This window comes from Borostomias antarcticus (assembly GCF_949987555.1).
Source record: "Borostomias antarcticus genome assembly, chromosome: 19".
In the NCBI taxonomy this organism is placed as follows: domain Eukaryota; kingdom Metazoa; phylum Chordata; class Actinopteri; order Stomiiformes; family Stomiidae; genus Borostomias; species Borostomias antarcticus.
In genome coordinates this window covers 14,985,076-15,006,678 of record NC_140252.1, presented here as the reverse complement: position 1 = coordinate 15,006,678, position 21,603 = coordinate 14,985,076, and the positions used below count along the sequence as shown (strand labels likewise).

General features: G+C 54.1%; 2 protein-coding genes across 2 annotated transcripts; one reads left to right on the top strand and one right to left on the bottom strand.

The window, feature by feature from the left end:
* Window positions 1-7,338: 7,338 nt before the first annotated feature.
* Window positions 7,339-14,581, top strand: extl3 (exostosin-like glycosyltransferase 3; the record flags this gene model as incomplete). The annotated part of the gene is made up of 5 exons (XM_084453288.1): window positions 7,339-9,495; window positions 10,197-10,324; window positions 11,188-11,332; window positions 11,519-11,647; window positions 12,828-14,581. The coding sequence occupies 5 exons, from the start codon at window positions 7,339-7,341 to the stop codon at window positions 13,035-13,037; spliced, it is 2,769 nt and encodes a 922-aa protein (XP_084309414.1). The 3' UTR covers window positions 13,038-14,581.
* Window positions 14,582-17,045: 2,464 nt separating this feature from the next.
* Window positions 17,046-21,331, bottom strand: LOC311322005 (synaptotagmin-14-like; the record flags this gene model as incomplete). The annotated part of the gene is made up of 8 exons (XM_084454017.1): window positions 17,046-17,362; window positions 17,602-17,658; window positions 17,894-18,074; window positions 18,556-18,993; window positions 19,225-19,487; window positions 19,824-19,985; window positions 20,338-20,821; window positions 21,011-21,331. The coding sequence occupies 8 exons, from the start codon at window positions 21,329-21,331 to the stop codon at window positions 17,046-17,048; spliced, it is 2,223 nt and encodes a 740-aa protein (XP_084310143.1).
* Window positions 21,332-21,603: the final 272 nt, after the last annotated feature.

Sequence of the window (21,603 nt, the reverse complement as noted above, 5' to 3'; positions counted from 1 at the left end):
CCGGCACTTTCCTGTAGGATGCTCCGCGGTCCTGTTCAGGTCTGGGGCCACGAGGCCGAGGGGAGGCGGTTCAGGTCTGGGGCCATGAGGCCGAGGGGAGGCGGTTCAGGTCTGGAACCAGGCCACGAGGCCGAGGGGAGGCGGTTCAGGTCTGGAACCAGGCCATGAGGCAGAGGTCAGGTGGTTCAGGTCTGGAACCAGGCCATGAGGCAGAGGTTGGGTGGTTCAGGTCTGGAACCAGGCCATGAGGCAGAGGTTGGTTGGTTCAGGTCTGGAACCAGGCCATGAGGCAGAGGTTAGGTGGTTCAAGTCTGGGGGGTGGGGGGGGGGGCCTGGTTTCTGTTTGCTTGATTTCTGGTCTAGAGCCCACTGGTGTCCTGTCACACAAATGCTGAATTGAGCAAGCCTTGTCTCGCCAGTCGCTACGATTTAAAATAAAACATGGACATACCACATAATGTAGCCTATTCCAGAAGAGGTTCTAGGCGCATCGCATCATAGGTTTATGGGTAGGCCTGTTTTTGGACAGGGGGATCACTATCCACTTAGACCGGAAACCACAACTCCAAAGCAATTGGGCCCCAGGCTAGGGCCAGGCCACGAGGTCGAGGGTAGGGGGGTTCAGGTCAGGAACCAGGACATGAGGCCATGGGTATGTGGTTCAGGTCGACACTTGTTCTCAACTTGATTGGAGTAGCTAGCTACCGGAACATACCGTTGGGCGCGGTGAGAGAGAAGGTGGCGGTAGCCTACACTTGTGTTTTTTTTTCTGACCACCCCACGAGCGTGCGGTTACTTGTCCTTCTGTGCGGTTTTCACTTTTTCTGGCATTTATCTCGCAGTTCCCTAGCTACCGTCTGTAACTCAGCAGCCCGAGCTGGTCACGGGCGGGCGACCGCACTGTTCGGCGTCATCGTCGGTCATCTGCTTCCTTCTGCTCCGCTTCCCCGTTAATACAGACAGGCAGGTGGTAGGGTCGCCCGTCGGGGGCCCTCAGCCCGCTCCAGCCTGGGGCACCTCCCTCCGCCTCTCCTCGCATGGATGGAGCCTGCGTGGAGCGCCGTGTATGGGCACTCGTTTCCGGTAGAGAGAGTTGTCTGCTTGTGTGTGCGTGCGCGGGCGTGTGTGTGTGTGTGCGCAACGTGTGTGTGTGAGTCTCTGCGTATGCGTTCTGGCCCCTCAGAGAGCGCCATCTGTAAGGATATTTGAAATGGAATTTAATCACCAAAGCCACAGCCTATACCCTGGAATAGATTTTTTTTTCTCTCTCATCATAATTTCATCTTCACCCCACCTCTTGAGTGAACTGTTGTAACGTTAAGCTGTTGGAAGTGCTCGCCCCGCGGTCGTAACGGCTGGATTCGCCTTGCTGGAGATTATGCTTGATTACAGCTCTGTGTTGTCTAATTAAGGTTGCCCTGCCCTTCAAATGACAAAGTGAGCTTGTGGACCATCCTCTGCGCCTGATTAATGTGGGCAGTACATTTTCATTTGGAATGGTTTCACAGTCCCCTGGCAAGCTACTTGATCCTGGACTAGTTAAATTGATCTGTGTGAAGTGTTCGTTTTAGGAGACACTCAACGCCGTAGCTTAACGCTGAGAAGGACAATGTAGAGAGGCCTTAGGATGAGGGTGTGTTGGCCGCCCCGGCGGCTCATCGGGTTGGGGCGTGTACCACGTAAAGGATAGTCCTTACTGCAGCGGCGTGGGTTAGAATCCGGCCCACGCCCTTTGATGCATGTCTCTCTCTCTCTCTCTCTCTCTCTCTCTCTCTCCCCCTCCCACTTTTCCTGACCGTCCCTCCACTGTCCTTTCTCAATAAAGCAGAAATGCCATAAAAATCTTCTGGGATATTTCTTGACTGGAAGGATTTTTCTCTGGGATTTTTCTTGACCGGAAGGTCCTTTCTTCCTCTGTGCATCGGGCTTCTCCCGGGGCTTCTTCATTTCCAACGCTGCCTCATCTCACCCGGGCCCGCCTCAGCAAAGGAAAACTCTGGAAAGAGGGACTTCTGGTTCCTTAACAATACAAAAAATGTGTCCGTCTCTCCCGCTTTAAGGGGGTGTCGTTGCCGGAGTCCGCTGCGTCAGCCAGGCTGGACTGACGCCTCTCACGACCAACGCGCAACTGCTACCGGGAGACTGGGAGTGATTCGGACGCGGACCGCGAGACGGCCTGTAATTTAATTGCGGTAATGAAAGGGGTCAAACGCAGCATCAGTTTTAGGTGAATCCCACGTGAAGATGGTCCGGCCTACGGATACAGGAACATAACGCTTCGTACTCCGGAAACTTTGCTAACTTTGGTTCTGTAACTTTTTACAGAGCGTCAAGACGAGATGTGCAGACAGTCAGAGATTGGGGGGGGACGTTCTGCTCTGAAAAATGGGAGAGCCCTTTCTGTCCTGGCAGTAATTGGCTTCCACCGCCTCGGAAGCGAATGTCTCCCAGACGTCACGCTCTCTGGAGGGGTTTGCTGCTGCTAACTGCAGTTTTGCAGCCAGAAAACCTCCAGTCACAGCTTTGTTATCCACCAGACACTCTTTGTCATGCCAGTTTGAGGAATTTTAATAGTAACAGTAATAGGTCTATTTATTCTCCTTCGCCCACGTCTTCTCGGGTGTGTTCACTGCTCATCGGTAGTCTGTTTGGACCTGTGGGCACGGCGCCTCGGGTCGTACACCTTGTATTCTCGTCTGTAGTCGATTTCCTCCCGACGGCGCCGAAATTGTCTTCCTTTGCTAAGAAGTGCCTTGCTTAGAGACTCGGAGGCGACGCTGTGGTCTGCTTTTGAATATAGGATGTGGATCAGAAGCGCAGGCGCTCAGCTTCCCCTTTCATTATTGCGTGGCAGACCGTTCCTTCTTTGATACAACACGGGTTTCGGTGTCTCTTCAACAGGCAGCAGGTGTTCCCCGTCCCTCGTTTCATGTCTGTCAGTACGGCTACCTGGGCGTCTGTTAACAGGAACAACTCTCTGGTATATTAGCTGTCATCCGCAGAGAGAGCTGTGGAGGCTGGAAGGCACCCGGGCAGATCTGTCAGTGGGAGAGCATATTCTCTCTCTCTCTTCCTCTCTCTCTCTCTCTCTCTCTTCTTTCTCTCTCTCTCTCTCTCTCTCTCTCTCTCTCTAAGGAGAGGACACTCACACCCACGTGGAAAGTGTTCTAATTACCCCACCCCAGACACCACTAACAGGCCACCTCATTGTCATTGGGGAGTTATCAGCTACGAACGAGGAGCACTAGAAGAAGAAGAAGTCTGTGTCTCGCCTCCCTCCCTCTCTATCCGCAAGTCCTCACAGCACCTCTGTGTTTGCGAGGCCCTCAGGACAGCTCCGAGTCAGCTCAGAGTCTGCCGGCTGTAGATGAGCTACCGGAACATCTGCTCGCTACTTGCTTTCTCGGCTGGTGAACTCGCACTACACACAGCGTTCCCCAACTGTTATCCGAGGAGATGTTCGCTACTTCTTTTGTATGCGCAAAATACCGCGTAGTGCGTCGTCATCTACTGGTTTGGCAAACTAAGCTAGCTGACGTCCATCTTTGTTCCGAGCTGTTGTTGGTGTCGACTGCGGTGACCTCGCGGGCGACGTCGTTCTCCGTCTCTCCCACCTCCCATCTCGCCGCTTCCCAGACAAATGGAACACAGCATAATACTGGAAAATCCCAATGCATTGTGGGGATTATAGTTTGCAGAAACATCCCAGGACTGCCAAGGGAATCAGGTATAGTTACACAAAATCCCAGTTAACCCAGCTTTCATTTCTCAAGTGTGGTCCATTTTACTCTCTGTCCCTGAATTTCTCTGTCTTTATCAAACCTCTCTTGACTGTCGTGTTGCCCAAAGTTTCTGGAAGTTTAAAAGCGTATCCAACGTCTGTTTTCTTTCTGACGGATTCCCGCAGTCCATTTTCAGTCCTCTCCAACCTAATCTCCTCTCTGGATGCGCCAATTCTGGCGGCTACCCCTCGGAAGAATTGTCCAAAGACTCAAATATCCAGCCTGTGTACAGAGAGGCTGTTCAAACATTAACATTGGGACTTGTCACCTTTGTAGTAAGGAGCGAGAGTGTGTGAACTGGAAAGTCGACTTATCTCTGCCACTCCGTGGTGCACGGCAGTATGAGGGGGTCAATGAAGAAGAGTGAATGTGCGCACATCCGATCCGGTTTCAGGCCAGGTGCTGGATCAATATGTAATGCAAGTAGTAATAATGCTCCCAGTACTCTTTTATTAGCTACAAACACAACGTTTCAACCACTCAGGTCTAAAGTTTGATGCCTGATGAAGACCTGAGCGGTTGAAACGTTGTGTTTGTAGCCAATAAAAGAGTACTGGGAGCATTAATCCATCTTTTCAACCTTCAAGTATGAGGGGGACGCCAGTCGGCCATTATTGGACAGCAGCCTGCCTTCTGAACCTTGAAATGGAAGCCGGAGCGTTCCTTGTTCTTTTGTGAAGAAAAGGGCCCGGCCCAAACCTGCAGGGCTTCTACCCCAGATCGCAGGCCTGTGATCTCCTCTCGCCGCTGTCATCTGACTCACATTCTATTGACTAACAAAGTTAACATATATCACAGGGTTATATGGGGGGGGGGGGCCTATATCCTTTATCTGGGTCATCAAACAGACCGAGCTGTGTCTCCTGTCCCCCGGGAGGAGAGCCGAGGCTTTCTGATTCGATAACGTTGCAGTCGGGTTTCGCCCCCCCCGCCGAAAACGGAGCCAGCCGGTTGGCCGGCCGGCCGGAGAGCGCTCTCATGCGCCGTCGCCCCCAGGCAGGCAGCTTCAAATATTATTCGCGGACGTAGTCAGCTTAAGGTGAAGCCAAGGACGCGGGGGGGGGGGTCTGAATACCTCTGTGTGACGCAGGGCGCTCCGGCGTTCCTCCCCCTGTATCTCCGTACCCCCCCCCTCGCACGCTGACGCCCCCGTCGCAGAGAGCGCTAGTGCAAGCGGACACCGCGGGGCGATTGGAGGCTGAGCATCCCACTGCCTCTCACGCCGCCGTCTCCGGCGGTGATGGAGTTATCATTGATTCCCGCGACCCGATCGATGACAGCGCGTTTGCGTTTTCCACAGACACACTCTCGACAGACTAAATCCGGGCTCGACAAAGAGCGGGCACTCTGCAGATTAGAGAGATTGACGGATAGAGAGAGAGAAAGTGTGTTTGTGTGTGTGTGTGTTTGTTGTGCACTGCTGCTCACCCCCAGCTGACGTTCACACAGCTCTAAAGCAGAGTGCTCACGGCCTCCGATTAGAGGCCGCGAAAGGGAGGCAGCATCTGTCTCCCATTACCCCGGAGGCCAGAGCGACCCAGCGGTAGTCTTAATTGCTCTCCGGTGCCTCCGGTATCCCGCTCCGTCTCTCGGCACCTCAGGGCGCACACGCCAGGCAACCGCGGAGGTCGAGGGTCAACGGGAGATGTGGCAGGGGAGTCTTTAGAAAGGGGCGAGGGGGAGTCGCAGACCCCGTGCTGCAGTACTGTTTCGACGCGCTTGGCTCCTCAGCAAGGACGCCCCCCCCCATCTAGTGTGTTAGATTGAGCTCAGACCTCAGTTAGTTTTGCTGATGCGTGCGTAATGGACTGCGTCACACAAGTAGCTCAGCCGCTCCCCCATCACAAAGGCAGGTGCGGCGGCCATATTGCGAGGCGCTCCATTACGGGGAGAAAAAACGCACGTACGCCCACTTCCTCGGACGCTTAGTCTCCGAATGGTCTTTTGAGTAATGTGAGTGTGTGTGTGCGTGTGTCAGAAGCCCAGCCGGCCTCTCTGTTTTTCCTGGCACACAACTAATGAGAGATGGTAATGTTTTTGGATCCTGCTAGGGCACGTTAGAATCAGGCTGTGGTATAAAGTGCCACTAGACTGGCGCACGGGTCTGTTTCAGCCGGTCGCTGAACGCAGTCAGGTCAATGATTTTCTGGCTCATCACGACACTCATCTCTTGCCAGTTAATTAGTTAAACACAGGGCTCAGTAACAAGGCACTCAGTGTTGTGGGTTTACTTAGGCTATTTATTTAATAACTTCCTAACGATGATGAACTATGATTATGATAGCTAGACTACAGTAGGGTATTCACAGAAACCCTGGTCCGACTCCGTGGCTCGTAGCTATCCCAGAATTCTGAGAGCAGTTGGCTTTGTATCTTTCATTCAGGGTTGTATTTTGTGTTGTTTCTCTCTTCACATCTTTTTTTTTTTCCTTATCAGTATGATTTCAGTTGATTCACTAATCACCATCTGCTGACTCCACATCTAGCCCCAAGTGGTTACATTATGATTGCACACGGCTCTGTGTGAGAATAAGCGTTTGAGCAAGTCATTGTGTGCATAGTGATTCAGTCTCAAAGGAGAAGGAGGCCGAAGCCTTATTAATGAGATAGGGATCAGCTGGGGAGATGCCGGCGCTGGCGTTCCTACCTTGTCAGCACTTGGGGTCCTGTTAGCTTTGTGCTCTGCTCCCAATCAGGCCCGCGTGGAGAGAACACCTCGTCACACAACTCATCTGATTGGAGAGAGAAAAAAAAGAAAAGAAGTGACACGGTGTCAGCTAATATATTTTCCTCGCGTTCGCTAGCTTGCGTTTCTGTGAGAATCAAAAACGGGACGAGAAACTCGCAAAGACGGCCGAGAGAACCGAACTACCTGCTTTTTGTTTGGAGTTGTAAGGAATGTGAAATGTGGTTCTTGAAAAGCTGTTAGAAATGTGTCGAGGTCTGTGTCAAGAATGTCACTAACATTTTTTATTTTTTTAAACTCGTCCTATTTTCTCTCTCTCCTCTGTTCCAGGTTTTGACCTTCAGCATTTGAGGTGAACCCGGAGGCCCCCTGCTCCTTGACCGGCCCGCGTCTGAACCCCCGGATTATGAACACGCCGAGGGGGACAGAGGCCTCGTCCTCCTCCAGGTGCCCGCGGGTTGGAGTGTGACCCGTCATGCCCGTCCTGAACCTGCCGGCGAGGGGCCACCGCCGCCACCCCTACTCCGGACTCCGCACTTCGAACGGGAGCAGCCCTAAGCTAAACCGCGCAGGTAGTAAGATGACGTGGACTGATCTGTGCTCCGGCAGCACAAAGATGAGGTCTGTCCCGTGTTGAGAAAAAAACAAAAAAAAACAAAGCCGAACCCCCCCCGAGAGAACGAACCGTCGCAGATGAACGCTTCCGAGGACGGACCGAGGTCAGAGCTGACGATTTAGCTCCCCCGCCCCCTCCCCCATCCCCCTACCACCCCCCGGTTCACCATGCGGACTCGGCCGTGCCATGACCGCTGATCCCCCCCAGGCCTTCGGTTCGCCAGCGTGGCCGGGAGCAGAGCGAGCGCGTCCGTGATGCAGCGCAACAACAACAACGGCGGCGGCGGCGGGGCGGGCGGCGGCCAGCCGTGGGTGCTCCGCCGCGTGCGCCTCACCTGGCTCAGCTTCATGCTCTTCTTCATCCTGGTCTTCTTCCCGCTCATCGCCCACTACTACCTCACCACCATCGACGAGGCGGGCGGCGGGCCCGACAAGCGCATCTTCGGCCCGCGGCCCGGCGGCGAGCTGTGCGAGGCCAAGCACGTGCAGGACCTGTGCCGCATCCGCGAGTCGGTCAGCGAGGAGCTGCTGCAGCTGGAGGCCAAGCGGCAGGAGCTGAACGGCGAGATCGCCCGGCTCAACCTGCGCATCGAGGCGTGCAAGCGCAGCATCGACAGCGCCAAGCAGGACCTGCTGCAGCTCAAGAACGTCATCAGCCAGACGGAGCACTCGTACAAGGAGCTGATGGCGCAGAACCAGCCCAAGCTGTCGCTGCCCGTCCGCCTGCTGCCGGACAAGGACGACCCGCCGGGACTGGCTCCGCCCAGGTCGGCCCGCGCCTGCCGCCTGCGCTCGTGCTTCGACTACGCCCGCTGCCCGCTGACGTCGGGCTTCCCCGTGTACGTCTACGACACGGCGGCCTACCCGTGGGGCGAGCACCTGGACCCGCTGGTCAAGCAGGCCTTCGTCGCCTCGGCCAAGAGCAACATCTACGTGACAAACGACCCCGGCGTGGCCTGCCTGTACGTGGTGCTGTTGGGGGAACGGCGGGAGCCGCCGGCCGCGCCGCCGCCCGCCCCCTCGGAGCTGGAGAGGCAGCTGCGTGCGCTCCCCTACTGGCGGTCGGACGGGCACAACCACCTGCTGATCCACCTGTCCAGGAAGTCCATGACGCAGAACTTCCTGTACAACGTGAGCACGGGCCGCGCGGCGGTGGCGCAGTCCACCTTCACCGAGCGGCAGTACCGCGAGGGCTTCGACCTGGTCACCTCGCCGCTGGTGCACGCCCTCTCCGAGCCCAACTTCCTGGAGGTGCCGCTGCAGGTGCCCGTCAAACGCAAGTACCTCTTCACCTTCCAGGGCGAGCGGGTGGAGTCGCTGCGCAGCAGCCTGCAGGAGGCGCCGCCGCAGTCCTTCGAGGAGGAGATGGAGGGCGACCCGCCCGCCGACTACGACGACCGCATCATCGGCACGCTGAAGGCGGTGCAGGACAGCCACCTGGACCAGGTGCTGGTGGAGTTCACCTGCAAGAGCCCCCAGGCCAGCCTCCCGACGGAGTGGGCGCTGTGCGGAGAGCGCGAGGACCGCCTGGAGGTCCTCAAGGTGTCCACCTTCGCCCTGGTCATCGCCCCGGGGGACGGCCGGCTGGTGGCGTCGGCGGGCTGCGGCATGCGGCTGTTCGAGGCTCTGGAGGTGGGCGCCATCCCCGTGGTGCTGGGCGACCACTCGCGGCTGCCCTACCACCAGCTGGTCCGCTGGAGCGAGGCGGCCATCATGGTGCCCAAGCCGCGCATCACCGAGCTGCACTTCCTGCTGCGCAGCCTGTCGGATAACGACCTGCTGGCCATGAGGCGGCAGGGCCGCTTCCTGTGGGAGACCTACTTCTCCACGGCGGAGAACGTCCTCAGCACCATCCTGGCCAGCGTGAGGACCAGCATCCAGGTGCCGGCCGCGCCCATCCGCGAGGAGCCCGCCCAGGAGATCCCACACAAGGCCGGCAAGATGGCGGGCACCGACGCCAACATGGCCGACAACGGCGACCTCGACCTGGGCCCGGTGGAGACGGAGCCGCCGTACGCCTCGCCGCGTTTCCTCCGCAACTTCACCTACACGGCTTCGGACACCTACCGGGCGTGGAACCGGGCGCCGGGCCCGTTCCATCTCTTCCCCCACACGCCCTTGGACCCGGTGCTGCCCTCCGAGGCCAAGTTCCTGGGCTCGGGCACGGGCTTCAGGCCCATCGGAGGGGGCACGGGCGGCTCGGGGAAGGAGTTCCAGGCCGCCCTGGGGGGCAACGTGCCCCGGGAGCAGTTCACGGTGGTCATGCTGACCTACGAGAGGGAGGAGGTGCTCATGAACTCCCTGGAGAGGCTCAACGGGCTGCCCTACCTCAACAAGGTGGTGGTGGTGTGGAACTCGCCCAAGCCTCCGTCGGACGACCTGCTGTGGCCGGACATCGGCCTGCCCATCGTGGTGAGTACCGCACGCCGCCGCCGGACGCCAACGCACGACGCCACGATCGAATGCGAGGGAATTAGACGTGAAAGCCTCGCTCGGCTAGCTTACCCCGAAAATGCAAATAGCATAAGCCATTATATTCTGCGCCCTGTCTGGGGCGGTTCCAGGATGATTTAATGCGGTAGATTGGATCTGCCTGTTCCCCCTGTTCCCTTTGAAGCTCCTCTAAAACTCGGCTGGGCTTCCAGCCAAATTACAGCAGCTGCTAAAAAAGGAAATTGGGAAAGTGTGAAGTCCACTGTAAAGCTGCGATTTTTGTATTGGAGCTGCAAAAGAATGTCTCACGAGGTAGGCCAGATAACATGTCTGCCAGCACATTGGAAAGGTTGTGGTTTATCATTATTTGTCATAAGGACATGGTACTATCAAATGCTTAGTTGTACCCGATGAGGGGATCAAAGCTAAGACCCTGAAATTATCTCACGCTCTACTGAGTCTGACAGAGCTAGCCGGGCGAATGCTATGTGCAATAGTTTACAATGTGAAACACTGATGAATTACAAGCAGGCCCAGTTCATCCTAGTTCATAGAACCCCCCAATGCATGCTGGTCGACTGCTTCTATCGGCGCCTCGTCAGAATCAGCCTCTGGCTCTGTGGCACCGGAGAGCAGCGTGTTAACTACACCCCCCCCCCCCCCCCCCCCTCCGACCCCAGGTGGTCCGCACGGAGAAGAACAGCCTCAACAACCGCTTCCTGCCCTGGGACGCCGTGGAGACGGAGGCCATCCTGTCAATCGATGATGACGCCCACCTCCGCCACGATGAGATCATGTTTGGCTTCAGGTCAGTGCGAGAGAGAGAGAAAGATAGAGAGAGAGAGAGACTGGAAGTTGCATACTTAGAATGCTGGTGTGGTTTTGAGTGTGCATTCCATAATCCATGTTCACCCTGCAGACCGATAAGTCGATATATAGTTTCTTACATAGTCATATATTTGTACAATCAGACTTATTAATTCAATTAGTGTATGATATAACATCAACACACAAGACAGTCTAAATACAATAGTAAGATCAGTTTATTTGCCACGTATATGGTTTACACATACTAGGAATCTGACTAGGGTAATGGCATACGCTGATGAGGACGACATAGGACAGGGTGCAAGACAGGACAGGACAGTGCAAAGACATGACAGTGCAAATGCAATACAAAAAACAGTGCAACATAAATGTAATTGAATGCAAGTGCACTAAATATTTGTTTTAACATCATGTACATACTTGCCTCACCAGACATATCAAAACAATTAGCCTGAGCTAAAGCACAAGCGCATGTTAAGCGTACATATCTCTGCTATCTGCCACTGAATTGGCAAGTCTGGGCAGGCAAAACACTGCTGCGGTTGAATTGGGTCATTTCCCATGAATTATCCTGAATCATCTCGGAATGTTTCTGGTGCAAAGCGTCTCCACTCGAGTTGACTGCGAGACGTACCGATGCTCTTTAAAGATTTCCTGCTGTCAGAGACAGGAATTTCCAGCGTCTTATCCGATACACCCAGTGACGTTGGAGATACTCTTTTCAACTAAGTGATCCTCATCCTCTTATCATCCTCTCAGGTAGTGCTTGTGTTTGTACGCCCGCTCTCACCCTGCCTCTCTCTGTCCCCCCCCCCCCTCGTTCTCCCTCCCCGTGTGCCCCAGGGTGTGGAGGGAGGCCAGGGATCGCATTGTGGGTTTCCCGGGGCGGTTCCACGCCTGGGACGTCAACCACCAGTCCTGGCTGTACAACTCTAACTACTCCTGTGAGCTGTCCATGGTCCTGACGGGCGCCGCCTTCTTTCACAAGGTCAGGCCCTCCTCCTCCTCAACCCCCCTCCCTCCCTCCCTCCCTACTTCCTTATCTTTGCTCAAGCACTTTCTCTTTCTAGTGTCTCTTTCCCATCTACACTCCTGTTCTGGCATTGGCCCCTATTCATCACATTTGACTGTATTCGAAAGCGTACAAAGTTGTTTTTCTCTCGCCGTTTCTCAGTACTACGCCTACCTGTACTCCTACGTCATGCCCCAGCCCATCCGGGACATGGTGGACGAGTACATCAACTGCGAGGACATCGCCATGAACTTCCTGGTCTCGCACATCACTCGCAAACCCCCGATCAAGGTCAGTGTGGAGGGGGGGGGGGGTGCTAGCAACATGACCATGCTAGCAGCAGCAGGCCCTAAAGCCCCTAGTTTAAGACTGTGTCCGCCAGCGGTTGTATATATTTATATTTTATATATATAACTCCCAACTACCCATTAGTCAAGCTGACGCGTTCAGTGTTCTGTGCAAATGGAGAATCAAAACGGTGGATAACGCCTCCGCACGCGGCCCGAGTCTGTTCTCTGATCTTTTATTGGTGAGGAATGCATCACTTGTAAACATATTTATGGCCAGAGGAGTAATTATACCCATCAAGCCAAGGGGAAGTTACTGGAACAGAAATCTATTGCTGCTCCCGGTTTTAGTGGCTTCGATTTACCGTGGCTTTAATACGCTTTTATATGAGAATGTTTCATACGGCAATTAATGACAGCTTTGATGGAGTGTTAACTAATAGTAATTCCTCAGTAGGAATATAAGCGCCCTGAGTAATGCAGTGCGCTGAGAGGGACTCCTCGAGGGAGCCACTGTCTGGATTCCTGTCTTCTTCGTGTCTCGACTGCCTGTTGTTATTGCTGTCTGCATTGCTGAGTGTCTGCAGTTGGTTTAACAACCGCCATCCCTGACCGAGAGAACACAATGCGTTAAGGTAGATGGTCCCTCAAGGGGTGATTTTAGGGCCCATGCAGTTTATATATTATTTATCAACGACAGGTTCTGCGTTCTCCCCACTGGAGTTGCACAAAAATGCGGATGACACTGGCCTACATTCTAGCGCCCCCTCAGTGTAACCCACCCCACACTTGACCTTCAAGCTGTCTGCAGCTGTATTCAGAGATATCTCCCTAATCTGAAATTAGTCTTAAATTCTAGCGAAACAAAATATGCTTTTCTCCAGGAGCTGCCACGCCATCGCTTGTAACATGGCTGTTTGTATCCAGAATGGTTCAATGCTTTCATATCGGTATCTCCATCATGTCTGTGGATTTCATGTGATTTCACAGAGAATCATCCCCCCACTAGGTCATGAGGTTACAGTCGATCACGCGTACAGCTCTGTGCTACACAGTGTGTCCGTGCGTTTAACAGAGGAACTTAACATGGTTATGGTCTGGTTAATGGCACATCCACACATCACAAACGAACACAGGCGGCCCTTTCTCACGCTCCTCCTCCCCCTCCCCCCCCCCCTTTTCAGGTGACGTCCCGGTGGACCTTCCGCTGCCCCGGCTGCCCCCAGGCCCTGTCGCACGACGACTCGCACTTCCACGAGCGCCACAAGTGCATCAACTTCTTTGTGAAGGTGTACGGCTACATGCCGCTGCTCTACACGCAGTTCCGGGTGGACTCTGTGCTCTTCAAAACCCGCCTGCCCCACGACAAGACTAAGTGCTTCAAGTTCATCTAGCGCAGGCCTCGCCGGGCCAGAAGGGAGAGCTTATGGGGGGAGGGGGATGGGTGACAAACACTGGCAAGACGGAGGGATGGACGGATGGACGGACGGAGGAAGAGGAAAGCAGACGCTGCTGCTTGGATGGATGGATAGGGGGACGGGAGGGGGGGGACTGGTGTTAGGACCCACGTCAGGGACAGGACAAGAACCCTTTCCAGATTAAATCTGGAGACCCACACCTTCATTGGAAGCTGAGCGGGACAGCTGTCAGTAAAAAGATGTCATGTCCCCTCTCTCCCCTCCCCCCTACCCCGTGTCGTTGATACGTTTCCCATCAGCAACCACTACAGATCTCATTTGCACCACTCGACCTACACAGGAGAGAGAGAGAGAGAGAGAGAGGGAGAGAGAGAGACTTCCTCGGTCCATCCCGAACACTCACTGACGATGTGAACTTGACAAACGCAGAGTTTGCAGCGGACAGATGGTCAAAGTGAGGCAGGACTGCCTCATAGAACATTTCACCTTTAGGGGTAAAAAGGGGCGAAGACGTACGGTTGTCATTGCACTCATTTCGTTTTAATGTTTTTTTTTGTTAGTTTTTTTTAAAAGGTCATTTCTTCATTTATATGCTGTACTCTAAAACTTGTATATGAAACATGAGAGAAGCACTGATGGTCACAAAAGTATTCTATTCAATGACTTTTTTTAATGGAGTTTGTGTAAATTTCTATGTGGGAGGAGCAGTCACAAGAAGCGTTGTCCTAGACAGCTTCAGGCCCAGTTCCAAGTTTATTAGAATGGTAAATGTTCATAGACAAGTCGCCCCGTCACCCATGATGCGCAACGAATCATGAAAACTAGCCATTACCTTGCAAATTCATTAAGCTGACGAGGTGATTGGTCATTCATCAACAATCATGACTTTTGATAGTGGTTGTCACCAGCTGTCACCGAGTGTGTAACATGGCTTGTTAAGTTTGGTTGTTTTATGGTGGTCCTGGTCTTGCCTATGATCGTTGACTAATGACTGACATGTATCTTTATGTAAATGTGATAATGAGGCCATAATGGTATTTATTGGGCACTTGCTCCTGTTTAAACACGAGACCCTAAGGAGTAAATTAAGTAGAGAAGCTAATTTAGACACTTCAAGCCTGTGGTTGCAGTCTCATCATTTTTCCAATATCAGAAGTTCCATTGTTTCAAACCTCAAAAGGAGCTTCTCTGTACGGCATCTGTGCTGAGTTAGCTTTTCATTGACTGATTGATGAATGTTTTCTTTGCCAAATAGGTACAATATTGATGTGAATAGGGATGCAGTCTGGTACACACCTGATCAGCCCCCACACACACGCGCACACACACACACACACTCGTCTACATGGTACTACCAGCCCCCACTCTAGAATCCCAGCTTATAAAGTACAGATCCTATGTCCCTTATCTGACCTTGGCTGGCTACTTCATTCCATTGATTTGACTTAAGGATCAACTTTGGAATAAGACCCCTAATTTGAAATGATTCAGGAGCGACATTGACACTGTAATCAGTGTGAGGAACATATATTTTTCCTGTAAGGTTCGAACAGTGAGGCTGCCTTTATGAAAGTATCGCAGGCCCATAGATTCTGTATATTTATTGAATATTAAAAAATTTATTCTAACTGAAGTTTTTGTCTTAAGGGGGGGGGGGGGGGGGGGGGTCACTTGGCAAAAAAGATACGACTCCAATAAGACGAGCTACACGGTCATTCTCTGATGCACAACGCCCCGCCCACCTCCTCTCTGACTCCTCCCTCAGCCAGCTCCATTGTGAAGCTCTATGGAGAGAGCCAGCATGTGTCACCGCCTGAGGGAGATGTTACAGCCCTGAATACACCCCTGTTCCCAAATTAGCCAATCTTCCCCCCCGATCTCAATCCACGCCGGTTAGCGGTGGGAAAAACCAATCGGCCCATTAATTGGCACTTTCAGCCACTGCTGAGGCTGTTAATGTACATTCTCTACCAGCGATCCGGCCTCAGCCTTTTTCCGACACACTCTGGGCGTTTTACGGTAATGCTCTCAGCTGTCTCAAGTCGCTGTGCTTCTCCTGGTGGAGCTTGAGAGATATACAGCTTAGAATGACCCCTGCTGACCCCAGACCTGCTCTCGTCTTCTCTCCCCCGCACCTTCTCCCCTCGGGGGAATGGCACATCTGGTTTTCCCAGGGGCCCTAGCGTGGAAAGGGAGCCCAGGAAGGCCGCAGTCATTCCGATGAAGGTGTTAAGTGTTGTGAAACTATGTGCCCCCCCCCCCACACACACACTCCCCTGGGCTAGGCTCCCAGTCACCTGTAGTGTTGCCGTAGCTGGACTGTACCAGACCAATGACTGATGACAGGGTAAAACCAAACCATTGAAGGCCAGACATGGAATTAAAACTCTCAACATTGTTCAAACATGCGGCTCTGGCTTGTCGTTATTTCCTCCTCCCAACACCCCTGCGCTGTGCTTCTGAAAACTCTCACCTTGCACTGAAGTCACCGTTCACGTGATTAACGACACTGCTTCATGCCGGAGGGACAAGCAAGTTGTTTTTTTTACTTCGCCACAGTGCATGACTGCATGCTGCAGGACTCTGAGCGGCCGGGTGTGGCTGTAGCTCCCCTGACCCATTGGGACCGGGACTGTTGCACGGTGGGCAACATGCCTGAACACTCGGCACCGACATGGAGAGAGAGAGAGGGAGAGAGACACGCAGACTGCACCCCACACCCCTCTGCTCCCCTCTGAGGAGGGAGAGAAAGGACTCGTGTTACAGTGGTTGGGTGTGGTTCTATAGTCTTCACTCTGCTCTCTATGGGGCTACTGTCCAACCCAATCCCGTCCACGGTGAGACAACGTTCAGCTTGTCCTAGGCCAATAAGGTTAAATAGAGAAAGTGCCTGACAGTACTGCTAGAAGAGCTTGTTGTGTAACTCCCCTCGGCAGAGAATGGAGTCTCTCGACATGAAAAATCCTGGCTCAGCTGTCAGAGGGCTGGATGGGGAAACGCTGTACGCTGAACAGTAACACAGTTGGTTCTGGTTCTGTAAACTCAAATGTGAAACCCACAGGAACACGAAATCTGAGGTAACCCATCCTGTTTCTAACAATAGCACACACAAACGGTCTGTTATGGATGGTGACATATTAAAATGTGAGTTTGTATTCGCAAACTTGGAACACATGTGCAGAGCAAACATGATTTAACAACAAATCGGTTGATGAAACGTCTATAAGAGGCAAAAAAAGATTAAGAAACTAACGGATATTGCATAATGTTAACGAATTGTACAAAGCATAGTTTTTTAGCATAGTTGCAGCACGTCAGCCCCTAACCGGACTGTCTTAGTAACAGTCTAACATTGCATCCTCACTGCAGAGAAATGTCTGATATGCTGGTGTCAGTTGAAGTCAGTAGAACCATGGAAGAACGCTGAGGGTCAGTTTTGGACCACCTCGATCTTTGGTCCAAATTCAGGATGAAAAGTATATTTCTTTTCTGTGAGATATGGAAGTCTCTTGATCGTTTTCTGTAAACAATTACATGCAAAATACATTATCTTTTTTCAAGACGGGATGACATTACAACAAAATACCCAAAATAGTCTCATCTCTGAGCAGTTGTGAGCTAGCTATGCTTGACATCCCTGGTAGTTGTGGCTGGTCCAGACAGCCCAGGAGCTCAGACCTACACCAGCCTGTCCCAGGTTTAGTGGCTGTCGTCCGACGGATTAAGGGTCTTTATTGCAGTCAGTCTCTTTGCGGATGACGGCGCGGAGGCCTCATCCTAGAGCTGTATCCTCTCACACACACACACACACGAGTGTGTACACTACGCAGATCCTCCCCCGCAACTCAGACGATCCGGAGAGAACCCCCCCCCCCCCCCTAAAGTCCGGTCTCTGCTCTCCCAGAGGTGGCGCCGGAACCGCACGCCCACGCTCGTCCTTCCTCCCCCGCCCCCACCCCGGTTGGGGGGGGGGTCGTCGTCGTCTTACGTGTCGGTGAGCGCGTGCCAGTGGCACACCTGCTGGCCCTCGGCCTCCTTCATCTGGGCCCAGTGGGCCTGCTGCTCCTCTCCGGAGCTGTTCAGGCCCAGCGACACACAACCCAGCTTCTCCCGAGGCTTCATGCTGCTGCGCCGGCAGAACACCGACACCAGCAGGGACACCTCGGACAGCTGGAACAGGGCCACCTGGAACACGAAGGTCTCCTTGTAGGTGGGGTTGGGCTGGCCGCGGCACACCGCCGTCTTGCACTTGGACATCTCCTTGCCCTTGGAGTCGAGCATGGTCAGCTTCACATAGGTGTCTGGGGGAGGAGGGAGAGAGAGAGAATGTTGGTGAGAAGCTGCCACCTAGTGGATGTGCGTGGCTACGACGACCCCGACGACCCGATGGGACAGAGCCTTGACGTAGCGTGAATTGCGTTACATAACGGCGAAATAGCAGAAACGGGAAAGAGTGGAGCGCTCATGCTAAACGCTCCTATGAAATAAAGTCTGTAGACGCACGGATTTGACATACGGTTTATTAGCAGCGAGTCCTCACCTCTCATGATATAGAGCTGTCCGCCTATGAACTGTTTTATACAACAAAACAGACCGTCTGGCACAACAACACAGAACACACAGGGGACAGGACAGGGGACAGGACAGAGGACAGGACAGAGGACAGGGGGAAAAGGAGGAGAAAAAAAGGAGAAAAAATCAGTCTGAGAGCAGATTGTTGTAGAAATTGCCTGATCGACGCAAGAGAAGCACGACGCGAATTCCAACAATCTCCAACGTCGCATAATCAAGCGGGGTTAGTGTGGCGAGCGGGGGGGAGCCGCCGCACTCACTGGTCGGCTTGTCTGAGGCGCTGTTTTTGAAGTGGCTGCCCTCGATGACCTCGGCGGAGAGTCGTCCCGTGGCGGCGTTGTAGATGAGCCCCAGGAGGATCTCCGGCGAGGACGAGTCGCCCGTGGAGCGGTAGGACAGGGCCCCGGCGCTGCGCGACACGCTGACCAGAGAGCCGCAGCCCTGCCACCGGGGGGGGACAACCGAACACGCACACAGAGTCACTGTACCGTTAAAAAACACAGGCAGAGACACGGAAGAACTAGTACTACTGAGAAAAAGTAGTCCAGGGTACTCCGAAATTCATTTATTTTACATTTAACCTTTAATTGAGTGTCATATAATTTGGGATTTGAAAGGTTTCAGATTTCGGCGTGTCTTGGACTACTACCACGTCTAGCAGTAGAAGTCGCACTCCTATGTCATTTCTAGCTACTTGGTGATTTTGGGAAATTCGTGGTTTGACTTAGTGGTAACCCTGTAGGATTCAGAAGGCAGCTAATAAGCACTGTCTAAAGAGTCAGTCTAATACAGGAATATTATGTTTTTGATACTATTAGGATCTATGTTGCTGGCATTGTGGTCAATAATGCTATGTGTGTATCATACTGTTTATATCAGGCACACACTGGCCAACCCCCGGAGGGGGGGGGGTCCTCCTCACCGTTAGCGTGGTGCCGGGCTCGAGGGTGACGGGCAGCGCCATCTTGCCCTGCAGGTTGAGCTTGGTCAGGTAGAAGACCTTCTCGCCCAGGACCTTCTCCTTCTTCATGCGCCGGACGCTGTAGAGGCGGAAACGCACGGCGTAGTCGGCCAGCGCCTCCTGCTCCACCCGGGAGAAGCGGAAGGTCTCGGTGAACACGGGGCACGGGCCCTTCTGAACGCCGGTCTTGGCGCGCTGCTTCTTGGTGGGAAGCAGCACCAGGTGCACCTGCCAGGAGATGTTGCCCGTCTGCTTGAGGGCGGGGATGTCGGTGGCCGCCGTGACGGTGACGGCCAGCCACTGCTCGCCCGAGTCGTACTCGAAGGCCACGTCCAGCGTGCCGTACTTGGCCAGGGGCTCCGGCTCGTACGCCTTGTGCAGACGGGCCGCCGGGTCGTCCTGATTGTGGGGGGGGTAGAGGTCGGAGGTCAAGGGTGACTTTATTATCTCACAGGGGGAAACTTGCTTGACATAACATCAATACGAATCACATAAATACATGATAAAGTGCGGAAATACTCAACATTTTCGCACTTTATCATGTATTTATGTGATTTGTATTGACCGGTGAGGGAGGAGACCGAGCTGTTAGGACCAGGTTTGGACCGGGCGGCACCGGTCAGCGCTCACCTCCGGGCCCAGAACGGCGGTGCTGTCGCTGGGCACGTCCTCCTCGTAGCCCTTGTTGAGGAAGCTCTCCGTGTCCTCGTCGCCGCTCGCCTCGCTGGAGCGCCTGGACGCGTCGCTGCCCTCCGGGGACCGGCCCCCGCGCCCCCTGCCGGCGCCCGAGCGCGAGCGGGACACGCGGGCCGGACCGTCCCGGTCCTGGTAGGGGGGCGGCTGCAGCAGCTCGTTGAGGGGAGAGTCCCTCCGGATCCGCTGGATGCTGTTGGCTGTGTTCAGGGCAGAGATAGGGGATTAACACCAGACTAGTGATGGGTCTATCTGCAACTCATCATTCTGAGATAGGGGGGGAAATGCTGTATCTTTAAACCAATCACAATCGTCTTAGGCGGTGCTAAGTTTTTTCCCCAACGGTGCCCTTGCAAAATAGCATCGGGGGATTGAATCTGATTGGTGCCACTGGAATTGAGTGACAGATCTCAAAACCCTACATCCATTGAGCCAGACTAACACCGAACAGACTACGACCAATGGAGCACGTTCGTTTGTAAAAAAAAAAAAGCACAAACCTAAGGTGTGTGTGTGTGCGCATGTGTGTGTCTCACCGTGTTCGGTGGAGGCCTCGCTGCTGTAGCCCTCGTTTTCCGAGGTGTGGTCCTGCCTCTTGTCCCAGACGGAGCTCCTGTGCTTCTGGGCCGAGGCCGCGGACCCCCTCCCTGCCCTCTCCTCCTCGCTCTTGGACGAGCCCCCCTCTGGACACGGCTTTTCTGGGGGTTGTTAAGAGACAGAGAGATGCTCAGACACACACAAACACACACACACCGCAGGTCCTCCAGCAGGCCTAAGATTACAGGGTGTTGTGTGGTGCCTATAAACATCATGGCTCCCCTATAAACCCTCAAAGGTTCCCACTTTCACAGCTTTCAAAACACACATTGCCACAGCAGACAGGAAAAGGAGAGGCACACAGAGGGAGAAAGTCACGAATAAAAGCGTTTCATTGTTTCAACTACAGCTGGATGGACGTTCATAGCCACGCAGGGGAGATTGAGAGAACCAGGAGGACAGAAGAGTGAGAGAGACTCAGAGCCCAGAGACGTAGTCAAAACATCCTCTGACCTTTATCGCCTTTCTTCTTCTTGCCTTTCTTGCTGTCCCTCCTTCTCTCCCTCTCCGTCGCTTTCTCCGACTTCTTCGACTCCTCCCTGGAGCCTTTGCCGCCGTTCTTGGCGCTCTTCTTGTCGTTCTTCTTGTCGTTCTTCTTGTCGTTCTTCTTCTTCTTTTTCTTCGCCCTGTCCGGAGTCGGAGAGGACGGGGACTCGTCCTCCTTCTCCTCCGCCTCTCTTTCGGGGCTCTCCTCCTTCTCGGAGGCCGACTCCTCCTCTTCCACCTCGGCTCTCCCCCTCTGTTTCTTCGACGGCCTCGTCTGCTCCGGGGGGCGGGGCGACCGCCGGGCGCCGCTTTCGTCCGGAAGGGTTCTGTCGGCCGCCTCTTCGCCGCGGCCCTCCTTCTTCTGTCCGGAGCGCGTCTCTTCAAGAGAGGAGGAACCGACGTCCTCGTCCGCCGACTCTTCCTCCACGGTCTCCCGCTGGGCCTTCTGGGACTTTTCCCCGGTTTTCCGAGAGCTGCTTTTGGAGGAGCGCGCATGTTCCCCTTCCTCCTCCTCCTCCTCTTCCTCCTCCTCCTCTTGTATGACCTTCTTCTCTTTTTTCTCCTTCTTCTCCTTCTTCTCCTTCTTCTCCTTCTGCTCTTTCTCCTCCTCGACGTCGTTACTCGAACCCGTTTTTTTGACTCTCCAGCATCCATCTCTCCACTCCCATTCCAGCTGGCTCGGGACGTAGTCTCCTTCTGCGGGGTCGCCGGCCTGGTTCCTCCTGGAGCCGTGGTCCGTGCCGCCCCCCTCTTGGGCCCCGGCGTCCCCCTCCTCCCCCCCGTCCTCCTCCTGGACCTTGTGCATCATGGTGCTGACCTGCTCCGAGAGCTGGTCGCTGACCGTGTAGGTGGCGTCGCTCACGGCGTTGGCCAGGTCATCCACGCGGCTGCTGACCGAGTCGAAGATGGACGAGATGTTGACGGACGGCAGGCTCTGCTGGAAGCTCTTGAAGAAGGCCATGTCTCCTCTGGGGTCTCCGCTCGATACGCCTGCCCGGTTATATTATCTCATCTCTCTGCTGGCGACATTTGGTTCATCAGTGTGTGTGTGTGTGTGTGTGTGTGTGTGTGTGTGTGTGTGTGTGTGTCCGGTGTGTGTGGACATTGCTGTCGGGTGGTGTCCAACTGAGCTTTCACAGTTACACAAATGTCCATATGCTAAAAATAATCACGTCCTTCAGTATGAAAATACAAATCAAGATGTCACAGTCAGACCAGACACCCAAATCAATA